At 31.1% G+C, this 14,449-nt stretch overlaps 1 protein-coding gene across 1 annotated transcript in view; it reads right to left on the bottom strand.

The window, feature by feature from the left end:
* The window catches only part of Adss (adenylosuccinate synthetase), an 84,197-nt gene that overhangs the window by 37,547 nt on the left and 32,201 nt on the right, over positions 1 to 14,449 (bottom strand). Inside the window, exon 4 of the mRNA XM_075367678.1 lies at positions 6,277 to 6,425. Within this exon, the coding sequence (XP_075223793.1) occupies positions 6,277 to 6,425 (149 nt within the window). The remainder of the gene's footprint in view (positions 1 to 6,276; positions 6,426 to 14,449) is intronic.

Here is a 14,449-nt window from a genome sequence, read left to right as displayed (position 1 = left end):
TGCTGGAAGACTGAAAGGCCAGTCATCCGTGTTCAATTAGTTGAAATCAGAAAAAATTATTCATTTGTACATCCAGAACATCGCTCGGTTATTTCTCTTCTAGATCATCACCAGCTACTACTTTAGAGCCAATTTCATTTATAATCTATAATCTCAGACTAATAAAAGTAAACTCATAAACAATGATTATAGTATTATCAATTTTATTTTCATTATTTTAAATTTTAAGCGATATTGTTTATTAGTCTATAAAAAATTCCAACGGTATCCAATATTTAATTACAATAATTTACAGAAGCCTGTATACTAAACTTTTCACGCTGTGCATTTTATTGTTATTTCTCAAGCTTTAATCGTGAAACTTGAAGAAGATACACAGTTATAATGATTTTAAAAATCCCAAAACCTTATTTTATCTATTTATTTTTTCATTCGAAAAGCGTCAAATTGTATTTATTTTAGTGGTGAAATCTGGTTTCATATTTAATGCTACATAAACCATCAAAATTACATAATATAGGTTCTAAAAAATGATAGGTACAATATTTACTAAATATGATTAACAGAAAAGGAATGGTTATATAAAAAATGTAGAAAAAAAAGTAAAAATAATGTTTTCTCAAATCAAAATACCAAATCCATACTAAACTACAGAAAAAGCGATTGAATTAGGCAAAAAATAAATTTGAACAAAATGAAATTACTAAGCTACAGAAAATTTTTTTAAAAATCTGGAATTATGTAAATCAGAAATTAGGAAAAAATATGCAAATTGATAAATTGAAACGCTCTGTAAGTAATGAGCTGATTGAAACTAATAAAAATATATATTTGATTATCTCAATGTTTTTTTAATATGGGTATTATGACTAAAAAAACATTAATGTTAACAAGTTGAATAGAAAGCATATGAATAAAAGTAGAAATAACGTTATGCCAATGTATGTTAAATTATTTTTAAAAATGGTGAAATAAAGATGATAATTAATAAATTGAAAAAAATTGGGTGGGGATAACAGGATACTTACTTCTGTGACAAAGGTATTAAGCAATAATATTAAATTTATTAATGCTTTAATGTATATATATATATATATATAGATACAATTTAAGCTACTATACTAGTATTTATTCAATTGAAAATTGCTGAAGTTATACCAATTTTTTAAGTTGGTGATAAAACTAATCCTGGAAATTATAGACAGGTTTCTCTAGTTTCTAATTTTGCAAAGATTTATGAAAAACTATTACACGATAGAATTATGAATTTCTTGAATAAATATTCTATCTAACTAACAACACGGTTTTAGAAAGGATATTGAAACTATAGATGCAATTGGTGACTTATCTGAAATCTTTTCTCAAAAGTCTAGACAAAAGTAAACCTACAGCGGTTACATTTTTGTATCTGACTAAAGCCTTCGATATTGTAGATCGTAAAATTTTAACTGAGAAGTTTGAAAAATTGGTATCAGAGATTTACCTCCTCAGTTACTTTAAAATTATCTACAGAATAGAAAACAATAAGTTCAAATTAATGGAAAAAGCAAACTACAAGATCTGAATACTGGTGTTCCTCAGTCCATTCTCGGGTCATTACTGTTTATTATTTATATTAATGATGTATGCGGACTACAAAATCTTGATTGTAAAATATTATCTTCTGCTGATGACACAGTTACAATATATTATGGAAATACTTGGTAAGAAATTTAAAATAAATTGGAAAAGTTATTTTCTGTATAAAAAGAACAGTTACGATTCCGATAATTCTGTTCTAAACATGTAAGACAGTCTTTAATTTCTGGTAATCATTGTGACTGTATACCTATTAATTTTAGTATTGTAATCGGCAATGAATTTATTCACAGGAAACATTACATGAACTATTTAGGTATTATCACTGATCAACATTTCAAATCGGATTGTGAAATTTCAAATAAAATAAAGATATACCGTTTTTGCATTATTATTAACTTATTTATTATTATTTTATTACAGAATTGTTAGCTATGATGGATGGAATTGCATGGGGGTCAGCTAATAAAAATCAAATAAAACAACTCAAAACTGTACATAAAAAAATATCAAATTACCAATTCATTTATTTTAAAAATATATATTAGAATCGTTGAGTCATCGTTGTAGAGAAATAGCCCTAAACTTTATACATTTCTTAAAATGTAGATCCATTCAACTGAGAATATATAAAGAAATTGGGAGAAGGAATCGTAAATACACAGCAAAGTATTACTTTAATAACCGTCTCGTGCCTTTAACTACAAGCCTAGTTTCAAGAAATTATAAAAACATATTGACATAATGTCACTGCACTGTATTACTATGTAACCTGATATTAAATAAATAAAAACACACAGCAGAAAATTCTCATACTCATTGCAAACGAGTGGAATTATATGAATAGGAAATTGGAATTTAATGCAACATCTTGCCATCAAATGGAGACTAGTATTCTTTTTATATTATTGTACAGTGAAATCGACTGCAAAAATATCATTATTAACTGTCGGAGAACGGACAAGTCGGCAGCTTTCAGCAAGATGATATGGCATAACATGCCGTAGTAACGTGAAACTGTATAATTTCACAAATATATAGAAAAAATATTTCCACAGAAAAATATTTTTTTTGTGATAAATTTTATCTCAAACATAATTATATACGTAGGTTATTTTTAAATTATCACTAGTCAGGCGTTATGAACAAATTGCATTCAATAGCGATGTAGTGCTTGTGCATTAGACATCGGCTAATCCAACAAATTAAATCTGATATCAGAAATGTAATAAAATTTAAATGATTTCGTCCTTTAAAATGCAGTCGGAAAGCCACATGTAATTAAACTAAAGAATATCACGTAACAATAGATTTCAAATACGAGCGAACAAAAATTCTATGCGACAACTATATTTAAACGGCTATAACTGGATGCTGATAAGAACATATAATTTTTAACATCTTTTGTAAAAATTTTAAGTTTGTGTTACCTCATTTTCATTTTTGAGTAATTTTTATCATTTTTTTTAAGCAAAACAAGTTTAACAAGGAGTTCGTTTTTGAAGCACCTGTATTTACCAGGCTTAATATTTTTTTAATAATTTTAAAGAAAAAAAATTTCTTTGTAATAAATTAAATTAAAAAAAATTAAGCAAAATAAATACACATTTTAAAAATAATTTAGAGCTAGAAAGTCATCATTAAAAGTATTTCTTGTTTAAGTAGTGTTGTACAGCTTGACAGAATACAAAACAGATATTTAACCTCTGAAATTTAAAAAATAATACGTTTCTCTTCATATTGTACAATTTACAAAGACAGTGGTTAGAAGAGAATAAAATACAAACTTCACGACTTATTTCTATCATTATTCATTAAAAAGTAAGAAAAAAGTAAGCGCTGAACCTTTTACTAAAATTAATAATATTTTTCATATAAAAGCTGTTTTATATAAAAAATGAAAATAAGCATACTAGCTGATAAACCAATAAAAAAAATTTTGTAACAGTTTGACAGTTTATTTTGTATATGACCTATAGCACAGACTAAATAAAATTATGCGATTATATTTAATTTACTTATTACAGAAAAACCGTTATAGTCTTTAAGAGCACTATAATAAATGAAAAAAAAAAAAAAATGCAGAAAGACAGAAAGAAAGAGAACATACGATGAAAAACAAATAAATTTTATCACAAATATTATTATGCAAGTAGACTATTTATAAATTAATCACCAGTTGGGCGTTCTGAACAAATATTTTCCACAGCAATATTGCGCTAGTGCATTAACATCAGCTAAGAAAAGCATTGCTACAAAATTAGCCGGTCGTCACTTTGGTATGTACTGCTCAAATAGTATGTAATGAATATGATAACGATTGTTGCGACTCCCATCAGTTGCCATCTTTGCGACATACATAGAGTCATTTGTATTGAATACAATGAACATTTGTAATGAAGATCAACCATTGCCTGAGTGTAGTGTAATGAGAGATGATTCTGTGAGAGAATGGTGCAGGAAATTCAGGGAAGGGTAAACTAATGTGCATGACAAGGAAGAAAGAGGGCGACATTCCACTGTTATTTACGAAGTTGTTGAAAAAATTGAACGGTCTACTAAATGAAAAGAATAGGAGAGGCATTGACTTTTCTTCAGCAATACCAAAATAAAGAAGAGAATTTGTTGACGGTATTGTTTTTGGAGATGAGACATTGATTTAGTTTAATCAATATTGCAACAAAAGAACATCCAACAGTGAATCACACATAGTCAACAAGCAAGCCCAAAAAATTCAAATAAAGCAAACAAAAAGTTACGGTTACTGTATTTTGGGATTACGGTATAGAACTTTTTTGACAGAATTTATGTAGCCAGATATGACAATAACGGCAGGTGTTTATTGTAAAACATTGAAAAAGCTTAAGAGAATACAAAATAAATGGCGGCTGCTAATGAAGGGGATCATTTCTGTATGACAATGCACGGCCACATATCATTCCTATCAGTAAGAGTGTACTAAACAAGATTAAGTGGCAGATTTTTCACCATCCCCTTTACAGCCCTTATTTAGCACCATCTGATTTTCATCTGTTCACAAAATTGAAGAATTGACATCTCAATACTTCAAAGGCAATGATGAACTCATGGATGGGCACATATCCAGCACTGTTCTTTGTACAGGGAATACACACACACGCAAAAGATGTCATGATACAAGTGCTTGAATTTGACCGCGGCCTATGTAGTGAACTACAGTAACTACGCGTATACATTCTGCATATAGTACATCCTTTTCAATTTATTTTTATTATTCAACCAGAGATTAATTTATAAACAACTTTCCTACAAATCAAAATCACCATGCACGCTTAATTTTTGGTATATGTGTACCGTAGTTTATATAAAACTTATGTACAGCTGGGCATTCTTAGATCTAGTGTTCAAATAGATAACAAATTCAATAAGGTTAGTGGAAATTTTCAAGAAATTGTGCATTTCTCAATATTCTTGGCGTTAAATTTCCAAAAACTTTCTGTATATAGTATTCCTAATCGTTACTGAATAATAAGTTACTGTGTCTCAAAAATGTTGAACGATATAAAATCAAATGATGGCAACTATAATTGCCTGTTTTCACTGCTACAAGAGTAGATATTTTTTCCATATGCAACTGCAAATTACACACGGTTCTTTTTATGCTGATGAAACATGAAAACAATCAAGCAGTGAGATCACTCAGATTCATTAAAGCTAATAATCTAACAGAAAATTATAACCGGTTTCCCAGCACCAGGAAGGTGTCCTTTTAGTGGAATTTTACGTTGTCGGGTACAATTACAGCAAAGTTTGAGGATGAAATGCTTTCAAACTGGTGAAGACGCTAACATCAGTGAATTTTATATTAGCGGTCTTCTCAATCATGGTAATGCATGTTCTCTCATTGTTTAGAAGATTTAAAAATTCTGACTAAAACTTTGTGAGATCTTCTCTAGGTCAGATCTCAAAACACAGTATTTCCACACCTTCTTTCACCTCAAGGAGTGACTTGGCTGTTGATGAAGAGTGAAAAATTGAAAATTTTTGAACCGGTTGAAATTCCATGTGGTATACTCTTTTTTACACAAGAGTTTAAAAAAAACTAGTTTAAGATAGAATACAAAAATGAGTTGAGAATACAAAAATATTTAGAAAATAACAGTCATACGCTATAAATATCTAATATCTTTTTTTAAAGCCCAATTTTACATTTTGACATAAGCCTCAATAATATAAAAAAGCCCCTTTCATAATTTGAATAAATAAAATCTACAACTTTTTATAAAACCAAATAATAATAAATATTTTATATAAATTCTAAAATAATTTTGTGAAATATATTTTAAGGAGACTTAAAATATGTTTTTAACCTGTTTGTGTCTAAGCAACCTGTTACTTAGTGTAACAGGTTGCAGCTCCATAAGTCCTGTTAATAGTTAATCAATGGGCTGTCATCAGATAAATTTTCAACAAAGATTTAAAATAATTCAGCTTCAAAAAACTGAAAGTAAACCTGCAGTAGCATTCACCAGTTAAAATCGGTAAACGTTTTATAAATATTGTTAATCTGCATGTACGCGAGTATAATCATAAGTTTATATACAAGAGCAACAAGCCTCAACTGTACCAATTATCATAAAAAAGGTTTGTATTATTATTATTATTACTATCACTAAATATATTACAATAAATATATTGAGAGCTTATCAGAAAACTTACTTATCAGCAAATAAACTGAAGTCGCCTAATAAATCAGCCATTCTTATACCATTTCTTGTAGCTTTTGATGAGTATGCTGGTCCAATTCCTTTTTTTGTTGTGCCAAGCGACATTTTACCTTTTTCTAATTCTTGTAAACCATCTACTTGCTATATTTAAACAAAACAGAAAATTTGTTCAGTAGTCTGACTTCATTAATCTGTCATTAATTACTATGTAAATAACACTATGTACACTTTTCAATCGTGTTTCTGTAATACTCTATAACAGTCAGATGCTATCTATTGGGGATCAAAGTTAGAAAATGATTTTTTTTTATATGTTATCCAAGTTTCAAAACATTCAATTGACAAAGTCAAGACTTACAATTTTTCACGTGAATTCATTTTTTAACCGTGTTTAGGTTTAAAAATGGAATCAAGAGTAATAACAAAACTTTATGTTAAGAGTTTTATAAATGATTTAAAGATGGATGAGTATTAACAGAGAATGATGAGGCTATCCCTCCATTTTACAAACACAAACTTATTTAAAACCATAGAAATTTGAACTTTGAGTATGTTAGAGGAGGTAACAGGAATAGAGAAACAATAAGAATAGAGATACAACAATCAAAGAAGTGAGTGCATCTCTTATTTTTATTCCAGTAAAAACCTCATCGTACTGCATTTTTTGCTGAAGTCATTATAATGGTTGATGGCAACAGAAATCTTTTAAACTGGATGATGAAGATTGATTTTTCATATATAATTCAGCAACAAAATGCCAAAGTGTAAATTGGTCGAGTCTAAAAGAAATCAAAAAGTCAGATGAGAGCATAAAAATCATGTATGAAGCGATGCTGATTGAATTTTTGTGCTGAAGATTTCATTCATTTTGCGTTTATGCCATAAATTCTAATGTAATCAGTAAATTTTATAAAGAAGTGATGACGCAACTGATTTGACAAATTTAATTTTTGCTCTAGTTCATCATATTAGCCCTAAGTTTGTGGAAAATGGAACGGGGATTTTTCTACATGATAATGTACAGCACAATCTTTTATTGTCGTTTCCTTGTTTTTAGCAAAATGAAGGGGATAATATTCAAGAAAATATCACTGATCTGAAAGATTTTAACAAATGAACTGAAGGCGATTCCAATAGTAGTGCTTCAGAGGATGAGATAAAATGGCAATTTTGTAGCTTGTGAAAACGCCATACCTGACCGGGATTTGGACCCGGTCAGGCAGAAACGGTATAAAGCTGCTAATAAATAAGAGTAAATAATAAATATTTTTTAATTACTGTATGTTTTAATGACCTCAGCCTTGGAACTTAATTATCACACTGTGTATTTAAATTTTTGAGCAATAATTCACATTGTATTAACATTGAATAATGAATAAACATTAAGGAAATCCATAATTATAGGCTAACAAATAGGATGGAGAAAATGTGCCGACAATAAAAGGAAAATGTAACACAACATTAATAACTGGAAAAGAAATGCACTGACTGCAGCTTCAATATCATTCATTCTATTTTTTAGTCACTAAAAAGATTAACTGTAACCGTGTTAACGCACCTACCAATAAGATATACTCTCTTTTATCAGCTAATTTAAGATTATCAAAACTTAAAGTTAACAACCGGAGAAAAATTCAAGCGTTAAATCATAACTTCAAACTTTTATTACAATAATCATAAAACTACATACATGACCTTCAAAATAACAAAGAAAAATGTTTATGAGTAACTATAATAAAGATTTTTTTGACAACATTTTTGAAAGTTTTATTAAAATTGATAAGCAAACAAACATCTTAAAAAAAGTATGTCATAAAAAAACTTTTTATATTTTGAAGGTTTTGATAAACCATAATTTTCTGAAAATTCAAATTTAATGTAGTAAATGAACAGAGTTGAAAGGAGAAATGTAGAAAAAACATATTGTGTTTCATAGTCCTGCAAAATAAAAAAAATGCCAATCACAATAACCATACCTTAAAACTATCCTTGGTAGGTTTTACTTCAATCATCTATATGTTTTTTTTTATTTTAGTGCAGTGACCTTGAGCCGTGCAAATCAAATGTATTAGGATTTATTACTAAATTACACTCTAAAAAAAAATAACTCTTAATGAATAGCAGTTTCAAAAATGGAATCATAGCAGGGATAGTTCATCATTACTTCTGTTAAAGCCAATTCTCTTACTCGAACAAAATGCACTGAAGACATATCAGGCTAAAAAGATCGGCTCATAACTGTGTATCTTGTTTTTCTTACACGCAACAAAATTTGATTAAATTATCTTATAGTTCAGAGAAATCTATCTTATATCATTAATTTAATAAATTTAAATTATACATCCAGGAAGCAGTCAAGAAAATAATGATTATAAAAACAATTTTAGAATTTTAATATGACGTATGTAAATTTTAAGATAAACAGAAATTATAAGTAATAAAACCATTAAAGAAAAACTGGCAGCTTAACCAAGATAAATAACAGGAAATAAAAGTCATTATGATCGGTTCAAGAACACAGTTATGTAAAATTATCTCAATAATTTATTAACTTTATTCAATAAGTAACCAACTGTTAATTATTACTATTACTTTGAAACTTTAATTTACATAGATCATGGTTAGCTTTTGCCAACTATGCTAACCGTAATTTTCGCATGTACAGATTATCTTCACGCTTCATATTTATTCATCTATAATGAATAAACAAGGGCATTTGAAAGTAGCAAAAATCCTAATAAAAAGAAACTCACATTAGCCACACTTCATTAACTAACAAATAACACCTTTAATAAAGCATATGAGATTCAAGAAGCACTAAAGTTACTTTCTAGAAACATAAAAATTTTCATGTTCAGTTCAGTAAGAAGGAAACCACTTCATTCCTCACTTTTACTAGTAACCTTGACCTGTTGTCACTATCTCCCATTTTACTTCATATACCCGCTGACAAATGTGTGAATGGAGCACACTAAACATATATTGAACTTCAGAAAATTTTTAAACACGTACATATTTTTATTTTTAATAACTCACTCTGTTTTATTTTCCTATACTCTTTGGATGAGAGCTTACATACCGATTACTAAATCATGTAATTATTATAAAACACATAATTATTCAAGCAACTATGCGTTAGCACTATGTTATTAACATGTAATTATTATCTCAGTCCTGTTATTTTTGACAAAAAATTTAACTTTTAATTTTTTTTTTAATTTAAAAAATATATAAATAAAACTCATCTGATCAAATGACTAAGAAACTGCTTATAAATTTATACAAGACTTAAAAAACAATTATTATTATAAATAACTTAAATATGAAATGCGGCAGAAACGTAATGAGACTGGCAACACTGCGAGCAGTCTGACAATGAAGCACACTACCCCTTCACATAGGTTGTGCATCAGCCACAACAAGATGCTCAGTGAAATCTCATGCGGTAACTATGGAACCCTGGAGAGTGTGATAAATGAAATTGTGTTTTTGTAAGGCGTTACAAAAATGGAACGGTGAAATTTTTGAGCAACAATAAGCCATTCCAACCCTGTCAAGGGTAAACACCTACCTTGTGACGTTACCGGTCACCACACCACCCCCTCCGTTCCAAGTCCTGAGGGGCTTTACCGGAGGTCGTCTTCAGACCCTCTAACCGATTACATCTCACAGTTATCAGCCAGGCCCCGATCGGGATGCCATGGATTAAATGCCTCGACAGACATTTGCATCAGTAAAATACATATCAAATTTTGGCTTCACGTAGGCTTCAAATGGATATCTTCACATCCAACCTAACATAATTCCCTCTAACTAACTGACTGAAACCACAGAAGCGCGAACCCCATGCCTAGTAAAGATTTGACAGCACTGTTCGTGACTGTGAATGCCTCACAGAATGAACGAGTTTAAAGTTAAATTGGTGCTACACTCACAATTACCGGTGCTACCGGTCAAAATGATGACTTATGCGACATAGAAATTCATACATACACCCAAATAAGTCGACCGATTTAGGTCGCCTAACAAGGGAAACACAACCTCATACTGGTCCGCACAGGAGCCGGGGACAAACCCTGCATCCCCACCCGGTCCCATCATGGTGTTTTGTGTGGCATTACCAAATCATGATCACGATCACCACCGGCGGGGGAAGCCACACCGCTGGTCCCAGCGGCATAGGCACCCCCACCAGCGGGAGCCCCAAATCAAACCACAAACAATACCAATATAACCGTGGCACGATTCCAATGCACCTACCTCCAACCAATCCAATGCCTAAGCTGGAACCCTACCACGACCGAGCACCTCGATTAAACTCCCTCTGCAGACCTACACACCACAAGGGCGTGAAGAAAACCAGCCACTATAGACCACTCCTCATGGATCATCCAGTTAATATGGAGATCCAGAAAGGAATGTAAGTTCCCTAACAGCTCGTGAACGTTCGACCTCATACTGGAGACAGACATAGAGGACGTGGTCCACTGTATCATCGGTCCCATACTTCCGGCATTGACTCAAATCCACCAAAAGAAACCTAGCCAAACTCGCTCGGGATCAGACTCTCAAGCAACAATGTGCCACAAAATTTTGTGTTAAACTACATGAATCTGCAAGTTTGACCTTGCCATGTTGTAACAAGCCTTTGGGAAAAATTCCTTATCAAGAGCACACGTTTTTTAATGACACGAAGCATTTCTGGAGGGCCAGGAAGCAGTGAAAGACAAACCTTGCTCAGAGAGTCCTTTAACATTGAAAAGTGTGTTAAATGTGGAAAGAGTGAGGACTCTTGTGAGGTTAGACCGTCGATTAACATTGAAACTGATGAGTAGTATGTTAAATTTGAATCGTTTTAGCCTTCATCAGATTTTGACTTAGATTTGGCTATGAGAAAGGTGTGTGCCTAGTGGAGCCAAAAAGTTTTCCACTGAACAAAATGCCCATTGAAAGAACGTGTGCCTTGACCTTCATGACAGAAATGAAAGGTTTCTTCATTTGCGGGATCACTGGTGATGAATCATGGATTTTCAAGTACAATCCAGAAACAGAATATCAGTCAAGATCGGCACACTGACACTTCTCCTCGACAAAAGAAAGCTTGAATGAGCAAATCAGAAATCAAGTCTATGCTAATTTGTGTTGTTTTTTTTTAACAGTAGAGAAATTGTTCACACTGAACTTATGCCCCAAGGATAAACTGTCAACAATGTTTTTTATAAAAAAAGTTCTTGAAAGGATCAGAAAAAGCAAGCTTTGTGTCAAACCAAATATTCTGAACACTTGGATGCTCCACTGTGACAACAGTGAAGGGGATTCCAGGGGTTCCTTAGTTCCCCTATTTGCCTGATCTTAGTTTATGTAACTTTTTTTGTTCCTCAGGATCAAAACCTACTTGAAAGGTCATCATTTTGATACTGTTGAAAATATCCAAAGAAGTATAATCGAGGAGCTGATGGAAATTCCAGTTGAAGCCTTCCAGCATTGTTATGAAGAATAGAAACAACACCTGCATAGCTGCCCAAGGGAACTACTTTGAAGGTGTTAACATTGATATCTAAAGATAACTTGAAAAAAAATCAATCGTTATGCCACACCTCATATTATAATTTTTTTTTCTTTATTTGGAGGTAGCTGCTTTCAAAAGATAGTAACTTTGTAGGTACTACCTACCTTGCATCAAGGGGTTGTAACCATCAATAATTATTAATTAAATAATTTTAATTTATAATAATTATAAATATGCAATCATTTCCTTGTCCGGTGTATTTTTCACTTAATATAATCTTTGTATTTTTAAATGCATTCTGTGGAACAGTGAACACAAGTACGTTAGGGGATAGATTACCACCCCTATGTACTGCAGAACCTGGACTTATGGCCCCTGCTGCGAATCTTTTTAATTACTTTACAGTTTAATTTAAAACCAGCAGCTAATTGAACGGCAAGAAGAAGAATTACATAGATCATCAATCTTTAGAAATTGAGATTATGTCAGGAATGTTTGGATGGGATCGGGTGATTGTTTATATCAAACAATCCTGGTGCAATTCCCTTTTAGTCCAATTCTTTCAATTCTGTTTCAGTACTAGTACCGACAGAGGTCCATTAGGCAAACACTATACAGTGTCCTGAATTCTGATTTGTATTCAATCTCTGTCTGAGGATAAATATGATTTGTTCACCGATGGCAGATATCTGTCTGTCAATATGGCTGAATAAGTTAAGAAGAAGAGGAGGACTTGGATAGAAGTATCCAAAAGAATCTTGTCAAAATTCTGGACAAGAAGAAAGAATCTCGTCATCTGCCTTCGGTCTTATTTTTTCTTGTATTTATGCTTTTTTTTTTTTTTTTTTAACTACAGAACCTGTGAGTTCTGACAAGAATGTCATAGTGAAAAATAGGATTTTCTTCCTTTCCATGTCTTCTGAGTTCTTCACATCTGGTTCTTCTTTTCATCTGTAATCTTTTCTTCAAACAGATGTATACCAAGTTTTACTAATTCTATATTCTTTCATTAAAATATACCTGAGAATGAAAGTATATTTCACTAAGTGGCATCATTCATACTATGATGCATCACAGGCATTATATGTTATAACATATATATTTATTGTAATTAAAATCAACATTTTATAAGGCCATTTTTAAAAAGCACATTAATTAAATCTCCCTTATTAGAAATATATTGTATATCTCAATCTGATTCTGTATTTTTTTAGAGTTGCTTCATAAAAGATTTTTTGCTTCTGGCTTGTGTGAACTTTGTATTAAACAAATTTATATTCATTTTCTTCATTTTAGTAATTACTCCATTCCTGGAATCCTTTCGTTCTCTACTACACTCGCTAATGTTGTTTTTCATAACTACTTTTTTTACAAAGTTTTTCTCTATCTTAACTGAAGTAATGATATATTTGAATACATCATTACTTCATTACATCTTCAATACATCATTACTGTTAAATTGATTTAACAGAATTACTTTTTTCCGATAATTATAACAAGATAATTTACAGCAGAATATATTTTTTTGTTCAGATTCATTTAACTGAATGTTACCATGTTTAGTGAAATGTTTTCTATTTTTAACTTTCTACTTATTAAAAAATACCTATATATGGTCCATTAGCCGTATTTTTGATGTTATTTATTTTTTTACCTCTGGCTTATTGTCACTAGCTGGAATTGTATTTAAAATAGTTTTTTGGCTGTTTAGAAACAAAATTTAGCACTGATCTAAAAAGATGCTATAATCACATCATTTAATTCCTTTGAAAAAAGCCTTTATTTTGAAATTTAGATATTTCCTTCTAACAAATCTAAAGCTACTAATTTTTTTTTTTAATTTAGCTAATTTAAACCCTTTCTTTTCTTAATCATCAATTTTTTCTAAAGTTAGTTCATCCAGTCTTGTCTTTATTTTGAAGTCTTTTATTTCCTAATTTAACTAAAGATAATGTATATGTCTGGGATAATGTACAGTTACAGCGTGTTTTGCAAGCCATACTCTGGAGTGATTACATTTCATTTTAATTTATTATTTTTTATGCTGAGACAATGCCAAGTAATTATTTATCTAATTTCAACTTGTAAATTCAATACACGCTTAAAAAGATAAAATAATTAAAAATAATTGTAAAGATAAAATAATTAAAAATAATTGTAAAAAAAAATAAATTAGATGCAAGTCAAGTTATAATGGGAAAACAATTATGTGGATAGGAATAAACAACCTCATGTTTACTGTTTCACTCCCGTGTAAAAATTAACTTTCTCACTGCACATAATGAGTATGTTCATGCCATCAAGGAAGCCAGACTCAAGTTAAGGCAAGACTCCATGCGCGAGTTGCAGCACAGCCCATAGCAGCTGGCAAAATTATGTTACTGGCCAAAGTCATTGCACGTGCTGCCCAGTGTTCGATGCGGGTTTGGTGGTTGTGACCACACTTTAACATCTGTGGTGACTTACCGGGCATTCCTGAATACTCTATTTCAAGATGCTCTGGAGGGTGAAACAGAGGTTGGCGTTAGAGCGGGGGCTACGCCCTTCCCTGGCATACGGGCTGTGGATCCTGTAGGTATAGACCGAGTGATTTCTCGAATGGCACTGTAAAAGGCACCGGGGATTGACCAACTTGACCCAGATATATTCTATCATC

Source organism: Lycorma delicatula, chromosome 5, assembly GCF_047948215.1.
Source record: "Lycorma delicatula isolate Av1 chromosome 5, ASM4794821v1, whole genome shotgun sequence".
In the NCBI taxonomy this organism is placed as follows: domain Eukaryota; kingdom Metazoa; phylum Arthropoda; class Insecta; order Hemiptera; family Fulgoridae; genus Lycorma; species Lycorma delicatula.
The sequence above is the reverse complement of the archived record's forward strand: the minus strand, read 5'-3'. Positions and strand labels throughout refer to the sequence as shown.